The sequence below is a fragment of the Ceratina calcarata genome, unplaced genomic scaffold, assembly GCF_001652005.2.
Source record: "Ceratina calcarata isolate Rehan_Ccalc_2016 unplaced genomic scaffold, ASM165200v1 scaffold115, whole genome shotgun sequence".
NCBI classification, from domain to species: Eukaryota; Metazoa; Arthropoda; class Insecta; order Hymenoptera; family Apidae; genus Ceratina; species Ceratina calcarata.
In genome coordinates this window covers 357,792-370,801 of record NW_017132445.1, presented here as the reverse complement: position 1 = coordinate 370,801, position 13,010 = coordinate 357,792, and the positions used below count along the sequence as shown (strand labels likewise).

At 39.1% G+C, this 13,010-nt stretch overlaps 5 protein-coding genes across 13 annotated transcripts in view; 2 read left to right on the top strand and 3 right to left on the bottom strand.

Moving 5' to 3' along the window:
• The window catches only part of dgo (ankyrin repeat domain containing protein 6 diego), a 100,321-nt gene extending 96,759 nt beyond the window's left edge, over nucleotides 1-3,562 (top strand). For all 9 annotated transcript variants that reach the window (XM_026812168.1, XM_026812164.1, XM_026812157.1 and 6 more), the window contains 5 exons: nucleotides 523-621; nucleotides 1,022-2,176; nucleotides 2,530-2,806; nucleotides 2,902-3,141; nucleotides 3,247-3,562. In XM_026812168.1, the coding sequence (XP_026667969.1) occupies nucleotides 523-621; nucleotides 1,022-2,176; nucleotides 2,530-2,806; nucleotides 2,902-3,141; nucleotides 3,247-3,410 (1,935 nt within the window). In that variant the 3' untranslated portion in view covers nucleotides 3,411-3,562. The remainder of the gene's footprint in view (nucleotides 1-522; nucleotides 622-1,021; nucleotides 2,177-2,529; nucleotides 2,807-2,901; nucleotides 3,142-3,246) is intronic.
• A 105-nt stretch (nucleotides 3,563-3,667) lies between these two features.
• On the bottom strand, nucleotides 3,668-6,334 carry LOC108623542 (CDK5RAP1-like protein). Its single transcript, XM_018022112.2, has 7 exons — nucleotides 5,736-6,334; nucleotides 5,413-5,649; nucleotides 5,135-5,342; nucleotides 4,746-5,066; nucleotides 4,366-4,687; nucleotides 4,151-4,300; nucleotides 3,668-4,093 (listed from the first exon to the last, which is right to left on the bottom strand). Exons 1-7 carry the CDS (start codon nucleotides 6,073-6,075, stop codon nucleotides 3,866-3,868), a joined length of 1,806 nt encoding a protein of 601 aa, XP_017877601.1. The 5' UTR covers nucleotides 6,076-6,334; the 3' UTR covers nucleotides 3,668-3,865.
• Nucleotides 6,335-6,404: 70 nt separating this feature from the next.
• Nucleotides 6,405-7,294, bottom strand: RpL36 (ribosomal protein L36). Its single transcript, XM_018021640.2, has 4 exons — nucleotides 7,203-7,294; nucleotides 6,907-7,033; nucleotides 6,626-6,760; nucleotides 6,405-6,546 (listed from the first exon to the last, which is right to left on the bottom strand). Exons 2-4 carry the CDS (start codon nucleotides 7,030-7,032, stop codon nucleotides 6,460-6,462), a joined length of 348 nt encoding a protein of 115 aa, XP_017877129.1. The 5' UTR covers nucleotide 7,033; nucleotides 7,203-7,294; the 3' UTR covers nucleotides 6,405-6,459.
• Nucleotides 7,295-7,394: 100 nt separating this feature from the next.
• On the top strand, nucleotides 7,395-10,577 carry Cog3 (conserved oligomeric Golgi complex subunit 3). The gene has a single exon (XM_018022059.2). The coding sequence runs from the start codon at nucleotides 7,647-7,649 to the stop codon at nucleotides 10,041-10,043; it is 2,397 nt and encodes a 798-aa protein (XP_017877548.1). The 5' UTR covers nucleotides 7,395-7,646; the 3' UTR covers nucleotides 10,044-10,577.
• Nucleotides 10,578-10,659: 82 nt separating this feature from the next.
• Nucleotides 10,660-12,696, bottom strand: CREG (Cellular Repressor of E1A-stimulated Genes). Its single transcript, XM_018022070.2, has 5 exons — nucleotides 12,166-12,696; nucleotides 11,551-11,705; nucleotides 11,193-11,312; nucleotides 11,047-11,128; nucleotides 10,660-10,966 (listed from the first exon to the last, which is right to left on the bottom strand). The coding sequence occupies exons 1-5, from the start codon at nucleotides 12,470-12,472 to the stop codon at nucleotides 10,752-10,754; spliced, it is 879 nt and encodes a 292-aa protein (XP_017877559.1). The 5' UTR covers nucleotides 12,473-12,696; the 3' UTR covers nucleotides 10,660-10,751.
• Between the last annotated feature and the right edge of the window lie 314 nt (nucleotides 12,697-13,010).

The window sequence follows — 13,010 nt, the reverse complement described above, 5'->3', positions numbered from 1 at the left end:
TTCCGAGGTTTTTCCAAGGGGTATCCCTTCAATTTCTTCCAAATTTTCGTTTTTGGCTAATAACTCCCAAACCGTTGGACATACGGAAAAATTGCATATGACCTTTCTTGTAGAGGATGGCGAGATCTACAATTTCCATGTAAAAATATTTCGCTACCGTTAATAGTTAACGAGTAATTTGCAAAAAACTGTTTTTTCGTTTTTCGTCAATAATTCGTAAACTATTAATGCTAGCGAAAAATTTTTACATGGAAATTGTAGATCTCGTCGTCCTCTACAAGAAAGGTCCTATACAATTTTCCCGTAGATCCAACGGTTTAGGAGTAATTAAGGAAAAATGAAATTTTTTGCCAAAAGTTCGCCGTTTCGACGCTGGGATGGTCGGATTTTGTCAACATCAATAAAATGCCAAATAATCATACGTAACTCGTTAAATATCGTATATAAATGACTGTATAGCCAATAACTTCCTTAAAGTACAATTTTCTTGAAACTATTCGTAATCTATCGTATGTTTCATAGTATGGAGATACGCCGTTGCATACATCAGCAAGGTATGGACACGCCGGGGTGACGAGGATCCTAATCTCTGCACTCTGTCGAGTATCCGATCAAAACAAGGTAAACATTCAGAAATATTGAGACGCTTCTGAAATTCCCTCAGACCAATTCCTTACACCCTCACTTATCTAATCCACAATCCACCGTATTTTAAGACACAGCAAAATTTTACGTGCGTGTAAAATGTTTGTGCGTTCATCCAAAGCTGCGTGTCTAAAAAATTTATCCGAGATACAGTAAAGCAAACATGAGTATCTTCTTTATTTGGACTTACTTGTAAACTTCTATTACGATATTATCATATATTTTCACGATTATCACATCTATTTCTTACCACATACATACAATTACTTTATTTTTGATATTCTACACATTCTTGCACATCGTATAAAATCCTTAGTCTATCGACGAGATGTTCGAAACACGAGTATTGTTGGTAACGATCGTCTGTTAAACTTAGAACGGTGACACCGCGCTGCATATCGCGGCTGCAATGGGACGTCGAAAGCTGACGAGGATCCTGCTGGAGGCCGGCTGCGACCGTAGCCTACGGAACAAGCAGGGAGAGACCGCGAAGGACATCGCGCGGCGCAAGAACCTCGCCGAGATATTGGAGATAATCGGTAAAGCGCGAAGCAAGAGCAGGACGCGGAGCAAGAGCCGCGAGGAGGAGGCACGGCCGGCGACTCCGGACAAGGTCGACGGGAAGACCGCCGGCAAGAACGAGAAGAAACGAGAGAAGACCGGTAGCGGCACCAGCGGCAGCAGGGACAGTTGCACGAAGAAGGAGAAAAAGAAGCACAAATCGTCCGGCAAGCAGAACAAGGTCCACTTCGAGAAAGCGGTGATGGGTAGACAGTGGTCGCCGTATGGCTGCCACTACTACCCCGATCCGGAAGCGTTTCCTCAGCCGCGGCTGGACTCCCTGCCGCCGGACCCGTTGGGTCGCGGAGAACAGTATTACCTGGATCTAGCTGGGAACATCAGAAAGGGTCCCATAGGCGTGGGATACACTTGTTATTGCGCGCCGTTCTTCCGACATATGGAAGCGAAACTGGAAAGGGACAAGGCGGAATTGAAAGCTCATATAGATCAAGCTCACGAGAGGCTAGATTTGAAGGTGGCGAATTTGGAGAGGAGGACCAGGGGACAGATATCGGAATTGACGAGGTGCGTCGCTGCCGAGAGGTCCAGGTGCGATGAAAGGCACATACATCTCCAGCAGCGTCTCTCGAGAGGCGGAAGGGGGAGGCACAGCGAGAGGCCGAGTAAAAATACGTTCGGCAATGATCAGTTACCGCCGGCTCGAGCCAGATCCTTGGAGGATCTTCTGGACGACAGACCTCATGATAGGAGCTTTGAGATTCCGGGCGAGACACCGATTCATCGAGGTAGTCTGGACGATCTTGATATCCCGGCTATACCGCGACTCAGCAAGTCCATGAGGGACCTTCCGTCCGGTTCTGGTGTCTCGAGGTCGACGCTCAGGGTGCTGGACGTACCTGCGAGATTGAACGAGACGTTCGACGGGGTGATCAAGCAGGATCGCAGCTCGCCGCTCGGGGCCGCCTCCTCGCCGTCGATCGGGTCCAGGCAACAGGTCCATCAGCAACGCGTGAGTGTGTAATCGGGGGTTCTTTTGTTAGTTACGCTAAGCGGCCGCGGAGGTGTTGATTAAGCTGCGAGGCTCTAATGACACGTTGCGCGCAGGTACAGTGAGTCGCGTTTATGACCGGCTGATTGGATCGCACCCTCTCTGACGATAGTTAGGCTTAATGCTAGGAAATTACAGTTCGAGTTAATTATTTCTCGATCCTTGCCTTTTAAGACTCCCTTTGATTTATATCAGGCTATTCGTTAAATTTCTTCATGTGCCGAGCACTTATACGACATTTATAAATAGATTTTCTCAGTTTTTACAGAGATGTAAAAACCCAAGTTAATATAACTCGAATGATATGTTGTCAGGATTCTTTATCGCGAGATCATGGCATAAATTCGTGCCAAGACCAAAGTAGCGCGACGCTTAAGAACGAGGACATCTCGAATGAATGGAAATCGTCGGGGCGGCGTAGCGTTCACGAAATGATCAAGAGGTTTCAACAAGTACCTGGCATGCATAACGGTTGGAGGACCGCTCCCCGTTCCGGAAGCAGCGAGCCCACCAGCCCGGAGAATAGTCAATGTTCACAGAATCAAAGGGTGCAACCGCAGGGTGGCGTAGGGAACAGTTGGCGAGGAGAAGGTAAGAAGATTCTACTCTCTTCTTGCATTTAACATAAATTACGTCGAGTAATTATCATTATGGATTTTTTATCAATAATTATGGTATCGATTTAGGTAACGACAGCGAAAGCAGCGAGGGGGATGACGACGAGCAGCCGGAAGCATTAAACGGGGGGATCTCCGGAAAAGGAGTTATATCAGAGCGCGTACATTACGACAGCATCGCCAGGATGCCATATAGGTCCCGTAACGCGGTTTATAGCCCAACGCCGCCTTTGCATGACGCACACAACGATTCTGGTTACAGTACTCGAATGTACGGCTCTAGCAAAGGTGCTTCACCTTCGTTATCAGGTGAAATCCGTTCAGCTTCCATCGATCCAACTTTCTTTTCACGAATCTTTTCCAATCTCATATGATAACATGCTAATAGTTCAGTTTCTAATTCTGGTTTTTTAGGTCAATTAGAGTGCGACGTAATTCTTCCGACTTCGCCAAACGCGTTCCCAAATGGGGAACAACTGGCTGCGCTGTTGGAACAGCCTCGAAACCACGACCTCACGGTCTACGAACGTGGTGCCGACAATTGCGTCATTAACATCGGAACCGCGAGTCTCGTTTAACACGTTCCGCAAAAGCGATTTCTCGTGTACTTCCAAAGACGTCGACGTCTCGCATAAGTTAACGATATACCTACTCCGGTGTTCATACGACTGTTTCGAAATGATGTGTATAAATTTCAATGTACAAAATAATTTTCGTTTATCGTTTTGTAAATACTTTACGAGTATATGAGAAACGATGAATTTCTTTTAATCAGTAAGTTGTCAGTTTTGTAACAAACGTTACGTATGTACCTATAGAATGCCATGTAACAAAATTAGGATAAATTATTTCTATTTATTATTAAATATGTATCATACTATGTACATGATTCCTTCTTCGATAGTTTGACTAGGTTACACATCGATCTATCATTGTAATTATTACGTGTCTCGTTCCAAATCTGATTTTATTATACAATGACAAGCGTGATTAAATAACAAATGAAACCTTTGAAAATCGTGTTCCACGTTATTTACAGCACGAGCGAGGATGCATATTCTGTTATCGACGAGTGATAGACAGGTGTACCTGTTAGAGTCTGTGAGTTGGCGTTTGTAATTTCTACGACGACATAATCGCCACTTTTTATCGATCTCTTCTCATCGGAGTTCAATGTTATAGGTATTTCGGTAAATGGAATTATTATTCGCGCGTTACCATCGTTCCGTCCTTGTAAATATTCACTTGTCCGTTTACTGGCCTAAAATTCAATTCATTAATTTTTACATTGTTTCATTTATATTCGCAAATTTCTTACCCCTTCTATTAGTACAAGTTGCAACTGTCCAATCTGCAATTTATTCAATCTTTCCGCTTCGGGTCTGTACACTGAGATCATTCTTTCCAATCGATTTTGTTTCACACTCGGCTCTACGTCGTCTTTGTAACGACGATGCGCGGTCGTTTTCTAAAATTAATAACGAGTAGTATACATTTTTAAAAATGATATCAGGCGTATATCCTCCGAATTACCTCGCGTAAACTGTAGGCATAAAGGTAAGCTCTGTTATATTTGATCAATTCCAATAATGATAAAGTATCCTGGAACTCTTCCTCAGTTTCCCCGCAAAATCCAGCAATGAAATCGCTGGAGATAGAAATATTTGGAAGAATCTCACGTATGTGATGCACCAAGTCTATATACGCGTCCCTCGTATATCCCCGCCTCATCCTCTCCAACACCGTCGAACTGCCGCTTTGCGCGGGTAAGTGAATTTCTTTACAGATATTCGGTCGTTCCGCTATCAGTTGCAAAACTTCATCCGGGAAATCTTTAGGATGCGGTGATGTAAATCTAAAAATCATACGTGATAAAGAAAATAACATCAAAATGTAATAATTAAAGCGTGTACCTGATTCTCATTTCGGGATCGATGCGAGAGACTTCATCCAACAAATCGCAAAATCGACGTCCTCCCTTCTTGCTTTTATATACCGTTTTGAAACCTTTGGCTAGATGCGTTTCCGCTTCGTTGCTCGTGCAGAACTCTGATCGCGAGGTATCCCTGTAACTATTTACGTTCTGGCCAAGGAGTGTTACTTCTTTCACACCTTCGTTAGACAAATGTCGGATCTCTTCAACTATGCTATCGATTGGCCTTGATCTTTCTCTTCCTCTCGTAAACGGTACAATGCAATAAGTGCACATATTATCACAGCCGCGCATTATTGAACTACAAAATTTACAGAATTAACTAATTTTTAATTATTCATTGATGAAGAAATGTAATGCAAAAATTACACGAATGCACTGATGGAATCTGGGTTCAATCTCACTGGTGTAATATCCGCGTACGTTTCATCGAACGATAAAACTACGTTAATAGCAGTTTCACTGTCTGGTACAGACAACAATCTTGGTAAATCCTTATAACTGTCTGGGCCAGCAATCACATCGACAAGTTTTCCTCTCTCTAATATTTTCTCTTTTAATCTCTCTGCCATACAACCTGTTTTACCAAAGATATATTTTTACATAGTGCTCGTATGAACAGAATATGTATACTTTTATCGTTATACCTAACAAACCAATCTTCACAGAATTTGTTTTCCTTTTTTGTCTTAAGTTACTATTTAGATAGTCTAGCTTGTTCCATATTTTCTGTTCTGCATTATCTCTGATAGAACACGTGACAAGTAAAATTATATTAGCTTCTTGCAAATCGTCAACTTTCTGATAGCCATGGGATTTTAAAATAGACCAGATCACTTCTGTGTCATTTACGTTCATCTGACAACCGTACACTTCAAAGTAAACTGAAACAGAGTAATTTCATAGATGAAGTATCAAGATCTTTAAATTATCTTCTTAATTATATTGAATTTTGAATGTATCTATTTACCTTTCTGATTAGAACCATCGATATTGTTTATGTAGGGTATATTTGGTACACTGATCGACTCGATAGGCACTTCATTCTTAGACACCAAAAAGTCTTTGAGCGATGGTCCATTTTTCGATAAATCTCTTATCTGTTTCAAGTCAGTAGCTTTTCTTTCGATCTCTTTAGGAATTTCTAAATGTGTAACAGTACTGTTGTGTACTGTTCGACATCGTTGACAATTAGCAAGAACTACATTATTACATTGTGAGAATCTTTCGAACAACCAATTTTTCGACGATATAGCATATAGTTGAGATTTAATTTTTCTTAACGAACATAACACCACTGTTCCGTTCATAATTAATATTTAGTATAGAACTAAACACTACATATCCTACACATTACGTCCATGTAAGTATACAACCACGTGTAAATGCCGAAGATATTTAAATTATAAACAAGTATTTACTTAAATTATTTTTCTAAGTGACGTTCATATTAATGTACTTTAGAAAACTCTTATTTTATTTGAGTTAGAAGTTAGGATGATAGAAAGCATGTATAGAAGCAGATTATATAACATAACCAAACTATAAACTGGTCCTCCTAGCAGTAGATGGTAACTTTTCGTATTGTACGTGATTTTAGGGATAGCAGGAAATATTTTTTAACGAATAAGACACATGGTATTTTGTTACATATATTTTTATTATGTACTTATTATAAAAATTGAATAACGTGTTTAATGATGAGCAGCTGCTTTCCTCATCTGGACAAGAATGTTTCCAAGTTCTTCACGTTTCCTCTTGGCTCTGATATGAGTGCCCAACTACAAAATTATTATATTATTAGCTAACTGGAAGAAAATTAATAAATTGTAATGCAACACGATTTCCTAACATGCTTACCCTTCTTTTCAAGAACTTAAGCGCACGTTTATCCTTAGAAACCTTCAACAATTCCATAGCACGCTTCTCATATGGTGCATGTCCAGTTACTTCACGAATTAAATCTCTGACAAATTTGCTGTGTTTAGTTTGTCTCTGAAATTGTCAGAATTATGCAGGATTAATATTGTTGTTATAATAAAGTCAATAGGTTTGAAATTGGACTATGAGATACACAAGACAGAAAAGTGTATTGATGTGCTGTAAAAGAACATTGAAATTTTAATTCCATAAGTACTAACCCCCTTCAGTCTTGCTGGCAAGACGCATACTGTCTTCTTCTTCTCATCTTTATTTTTCGCAACACGAATTTTGGTCGTTTTGTGACCTCGGTTCAGACCGACAGCTAATTCATACCGCGGAGCCATCCTGTAAATAACACCGAATATTTTATAGGTTCAGTAACGTCACTTCGTAAATATCGCAATAATATTAAATTGATTAGATCTCACTCAAGTATAAGAGCATTTATTGTTAAGAAAATTGCATTACTTAAATAAGATCACATAAATATTATAAGATTCGAGTTGACACAAACCTTGCAGCTCAAATACACGCACAAAGAGAAACAAGAACAAGACCCTGTTTCCAACGAAAGGCACGTGCTGTTTTATTTAGTAAGTAATAAAAAGTTCCTATCAAAAAGATTTTTAGCTGCAATGTGTAAATTCTTTTCCAATATAAATGGCAACGTATACATGAATAAGTTTTATAATATTGTACATTCAAATTTTGGTGAACAATTTAATTTTACACCTTGGTATGGATTCTGATATTTTCTTTTGGACATCCTGTATGTGCTACGTAATCGACAGACCCGGTTTCAACTTCAGGATTATGATTCGTAATTGCTACGGTGTCAGTTTTTCGAAGGCAATTTTTTAACTTATTTTACAAAACGGTATGTGCGTGACATACGCGATCGTACCGCACATTTCCAAAGCGTCCAGCTCGTAACATTCGTTTTCAGTGACAAGGAACCATGTCGAAACTGAAAAACATTCCGAATAACTTAACCAAATGGGATCTGTCAGAGGATTCTCTGGCACCGTTGACCGATTATCAAAAAGAATGTTTACTAAGTTTGGAAGAGGAATTGTTTCCTGACAGTAAGCTCAAGACTGACGGAACGGACGATACACACAGAAACGAAGAAACGGGTGGATCGGTACGAGTAGAACGATGTCAAGATCTGTTGGAACATTACGCCAAGTTAGAGAAAAAGTGCGTGGACAGGAAGGATGTGAAATACATGTTGTACCTTAATGAGCTTCAAGCGCGACGAAGAGAATGCCACACGCTTTGTCTTCAGATAGAAGAAGCATTGGAAGACTTCGGCATGTTGTACAAACAGTATTCGGAGGTTTCCGACAAAACAACATCCCTTTACGATGCCAGTGAACAGCTTGATTCCGATCAAAGAAAATTAAATTCTACCATAGAGAACATTACGGAGTACGTGAAATATTTTAAAGATATTGACATGATGATGGAAAAACTGGAGGCTCCAACGTTATCCGTGAACAGCGAAATGTTCTTTAATATATTAGACAAGATTGACACGAATATAGATTTCATTCAGAATAATCCTTCGTTTAAAGAAAGCAATACTTATTTAATCAAATATAAACACTGTCAATCCAAGGCAATATCGATGATACAAAATTACATCTTCAATTTATTTAGCAAGACCACAGAAAGCATTTTAAACTTGAGGGATAACGATGATTCCCAAGATAATGCCGATGCAGCCTTGGCACTTTTCTATGGTAGATTTCAAACTATTTTATCGAAAGCTAGGCCAGTCATAGAACAAATAGAAGCAAAATCTTATAAGAGGCAAGAGTACGATAGTTTACTGTCTGAATGTCATCAATATTATTGGAGTCAAAGGGGATTGGTGTTAGGCAGCAGTGTACAAAAGTCTCTGATGTCTGTAAAGGAGAAATACAATGGAGATCATTGCAGTTTAGTAAGGAATTCGTGTGCATTGTTGTTACACGCATCCATGGATGAATATAAATTATTTTATGAGTTCTTCTCGAAACCATCCAGTGGATTAACAGCTTATCTCGAAATGTTGTGCACATCCTTATACGATACGCTGAGGCCGTTCATAATTCACATCAATCATTTAGAAACACTGGCTGAAATTTGCTGCATCTTAAGAATCGAAATGTTGGACGAGCACGTACAAAACAATTTCGAACCCTTGGAAGGTTTCGGAAACATTTGTCTACAGTTATTGCACGATGTTCAAGAGAGACTCGTATTTCGTGCACATCTTTATTTGCAATCGGACGTTTTGAACTATAATCCATCACCAGGTGATCTGGCGTACCCAGAAAAATTGAAAATGATGGAAGACATCGCGGAGTCTTTGAGGGAGGAAAATCGACAAACGAAGTTGAAAAAGATATCTATTTCGTCGAACGAGGATAACGTTCTGGAGCCAATATCTAGGAATCATATAGAAATGGATTCTATTTATCAAAAGACACACATGGGAAATTCACCGGCAGATCTACACGGCATGTGGTACCCAACCGTACGTAGGACATTAGTATGTTTATCAAGATTGTACAGGTGTGTGGACAGATCTGTCTTCCAGTCGTTAAGCCAGGAGGCGATATCTCTTTGCGTTCAAAGTACAGAAAACGCGAAGCAAGAGATCGAGAAGAGGGCATCGATCTTGGACGCAGAACTCTTCCAGATAAAACATTTGCTTATACTGAGAGAGCAGATCGCACCGTTTCAAGTGGACTTTACTATAAAAGAATACAGTTTGGACTTTTCTAAAGTTAAGACAGCGGCGTTTGGTTTATTGGAGAAGAGTTCGAGGTTCTTCACGTTGTCGAATAACGCGCTGTTAGAATTTTTGTTAGAAGGTGCGCCGCAAATGAAAGAGCAGCTGATCGATTCGCGAAAGTACGTCGATCATAAATTGAAACACGCTTGCCAACGTCTTATACATCACGCGACATTTTCATTGATTCATCCGATCATGGTATTGTTGGACAAGGAAAAGTTGTTGGCTGGGAATCCGCAGGCACCACAACAGCATGCTCTCGGGAGTCCCCAAGATGTTGCAGCAGCGATTAGCGAGGTATTAAGAATGATCAAGTTCAAATGTCCTGAAATCCAGCACTTGATGCAATTGTATTTGTCCAACAAGGAGACAGAGTTTATTTTGTTCAGACCGGTGAAAAATAATGTCTGCGCCGCATTTACACAATTGTATCAGATACTTAGTAAATATTATAATTCGGAGGAACTTCAATTAATCGCGTGCCCATTACCGGAACAAGTTTCGGTAATGCTAAGCTCATCGACTCTTGTTCATGGAAAAACTGCACAGACTACTACTAAGAAAACGTAGCCAAAATGAATTAGCAAACGTTTGTAATTAGATATTGTACATTACCGCTGCTCGCGAACTGTAATCAAATTATTAATTTTTTTAAACGAATTTTATGGTTTCAAGTAGATATTAATATATAACAAATTCTATATTTTTAAGTAGATCACGCAAAATGTACATATATATATATATAAATATAAATGATTAAAATTCCACGTGATATAATTCAGACATTCAAGAGAAATTACAAAAGCTACTGCAATTTATATCGTCCTATATTTAAACAGAAAATATCGCACGATATTTTAATTCTTTTGTAATGTACTTTAAAAATGCATAATTTTTATATTACGGAAATGTATATATTTAATATATTAAGTTGATATCACAGAATTTGTACGTCCCACTAGTCGGGATTTATGTGTGATGTTAAATAAATTTTTACAGGAACTCTGTAATAACTTTCAAACGAAAGGGAGCTGTATATTTTTGTAGAGAACGGAACTTCATTACTTTAATTACTTTTCAATATACGTCAGTAATAATCATGTATATTTCAGTCTTGTAAAAATCTGTGCTCCTGTCCTTTTTTATTCACGTGGTTAATGGATATAGGGCGCTAGGATTGAATTGATTCCAATTTATGAATTCATTTATCTCATTCATTATGCGATCACATTAGTTATCTAAATAAGAAATACAATTTACAATTTTTTAAAGTTGAACTTATATACTGCGTACAACAGGATTCAACATATTAGAATTATAGTCTTGAGATCGGCCTTCGTAAGAGTCTCTAGGAAAGCGTCTGTTAAATTCTTCGGTAATGTTGGCGATTGGTGGATGCAAATAATCCTTCACGCTGACGTATTTCGGTCCACCGAAAGTGTCCAGTACTGCGATCGTCATTATCTTCAGTTTAGCGAAATAGAAGTGATGATCTGTATCATTTAACAAAACATTTCGCAATGAATGACGCGCGAATTTTGGCAATTAGTGTAATTAACAGATAAGTACTTACCTGCTGGCATGCCAACTAGTCCTGGGTGGCGTTCGAAGAATACCTTTTTGGCTAAATCGAGTTCCGCGCTATCATTCTTCAACTGTAAAAATAGTATGCTTAATAATCATTGTTGAGTATCTTCAAATGAGAAAAATGCTACTAACTGGTACAATTCTGCCACTCATGAGAACTCTGGCGCATCGAGGATCCATGGGATCCCACTTTTTCGATTTGCAATAATCCCCTTGAGCCAAAGTCAATAACACTGACGCCCGATTATCTTTCTACGATTAAAAAGATTATCACATTGATTATAAACTCCTTAAAAAAATATATTTTCAAAATCATAGATAAGATTAATATTTAAGTGCTACGAGTGCTACGTGTCAAGAACATACTTGATACTAGAAAAAAAGACAATGATGAGCGTACGTGATCGGAATTGCTTTTTATCTTATCGCGCGACGTTAATATCAATTTGTAAAGCGCAACAAATAAACCAGTTATAATGATGATACTTACTGCAAGATCTTGTGCCGTGAAGTCCAAGGGAGTAAGATACAAGTACGGAATTCCAGTTCCATTTCCTAGAATTCCGTCCGCGTGAGACACTAAAGTTACAGCTGGGAATGATTGGATGTCTTTCCTTGTGCTTATTGTCGATACGGGTACCCAGTCTTTATGGAAGTAAAAAATTATTCACAGTACAATCGTAATATAAAATTAATATTTTATTGCTTTATCGATTTTATTAAATATTTTTATGATTGAACTGTCATGCTCCGAAATAAAATAATTGTTATACATTGGACAGTGATTCAAATGTAAATATTTAAAGTCAATATTTGTAATATTGTCAGAAAAGAATTCAGCGTATTTAAAATTTGGAGACCCGCCAAAATGCATGCGCACGATTCTAATATTAACTTCCGTTGAACTCACGCTAAACGCTAAAACATGTTCTATCTATGCTGATAATACATATTTGCTTATTCAGTCCCTCGTGAGACTTGCTAGTGATACATAATTAAAATGCAACTGTCCGATGTCTTTGTTTGAAAATCACGCTTTTGCGCATTGTAATACTGCTTACTGGTTTTCGAAGTGAACCGATTAACATAAGAAAATGTATCTTACCAGCCTGATTGACGATGTATCTTGCCATTAAAGCTGCTTGGTCGATCGGCGGTGGGCCATCGCTATTTGCACGGATTTGTCGATCTTTCTCAGGTTTGTACATGTCATGATTTTCGTGATTGTACTTTTCGTATTTGATTTCTCGCGGATTGTCCTCGCGCGCCTCTCGCAACTTCTTCCATTTCAAAAACTCCTCGAACTCTTGCCATTGTTCCTCCACCGAGAATTCCGGATTATTGTTGTAATATTTCTTCGCCTCGATCGCGACGATCAGAACGGCAACGGCGACCGCGAATCGTAGACTCATGGTCCGCGTTGAGGAATCACTCAGACGATAAACGGGATCAGTTCACTTTCGCGTACAACGTCGAATAACGTCACGATTGTGGTCCTCTTTTGAATTTATCACGTTATATATGTAGCTCTATCGGCGAGAAGTGCGAGGGCACGACGAGTACGCGCAAGATCCAATGATCGTCGAGTACGCACGTTCGAGGCTAACACGCCGTCACTTGTTAAATAGGTATGTTTGGAGATAAAGCAGTTCTGTCTGCTTAGGTAATTGAACCGTATATAATCATTTCGTAAAACAGCATTTTTGGACATTTCTTTTCTAACACCGTGTCGTTATGTACCGACAGCTGTTCGGCGGTGTTAAAACAAAAGATAGCGAGCATCGGACACTTGTACTTTTCGCGATCAAGATTTAACGAAACAGAAAAGCAAACTTCATGGATTTCTGATTTCACAAACATGGTTAAAATATTCTTTAAACTCTATGAAATAAATTAATAACAATCTCATGACGAAGCAATCGTCTGAGATCCCTTCCCTTTTGCTAAGAT

What these genes read in the sequence shown, in the direction of transcription:
- Cog3 (XM_018022059.2), top strand. Translation starts at nt 7,647, where the DNA reads ATGTCGAAACTGAAAAACATTCCGAATAACTTAACCAAATGGGATCTG.
- CREG (XM_018022070.2), bottom strand. Translation starts at nt 12,472, where the DNA reads ATGAGTCTACGATTCGCGGTCGCCGTTGCCGTTCTGATCGTCGCGATC. An exon ending in ATACATCGTCAATCAGGCTG is followed by an intron (nt 11,706 to 12,165) that starts GTAAGATACATT and finishes ACTTCCATAAAG; the next exon opens with ACTGGGTACCCGTATCGACA. An exon ending in ACTAGTTGGCATGCCAGCAG is followed by an intron (nt 10,967 to 11,046) that starts GTAAGTACTTAT and finishes TAAATGATACAG; the next exon opens with ATCATCACTTCTATTTCGCT.
- RpL36 (XM_018021640.2), bottom strand. Translation starts at nt 7,032, where the DNA reads ATGGCTCCGCGGTATGAATTAGCTGTCGGTCTGAACCGAGGTCACAAA. An exon ending in TGCCAGCAAGACTGAAGGGG is followed by an intron (nt 6,761 to 6,906) that starts GTTAGTACTTAT and finishes TGACAATTTCAG; the next exon opens with AGACAAACTAAACACAGCAA. An exon ending in TTAAGTTCTTGAAAAGAAGG is followed by an intron (nt 6,547 to 6,625) that starts GTAAGCATGTTA and finishes ATAATTTTGTAG; the next exon opens with TTGGGCACTCATATCAGAGC.
- LOC108623542 (XM_018022112.2), bottom strand. Translation starts at nt 6,075, where the DNA reads ATGAACGGAACAGTGGTGTTATGTTCGTTAAGAAAAATTAAATCTCAA. An exon ending in ATGCCTACAGTTTACGCGAG is followed by an intron (nt 4,301 to 4,365) that starts GTAATTCGGAGG and finishes TATTAATTTTAG; the next exon opens with AAAACGACCGCGCATCGTCG. An exon ending in AACTTGTACTAATAGAAGGG is followed by an intron (nt 4,094 to 4,150) that starts GTAAGAAATTTG and finishes ATTGAATTTTAG; the next exon opens with GCCAGTAAACGGACAAGTGA.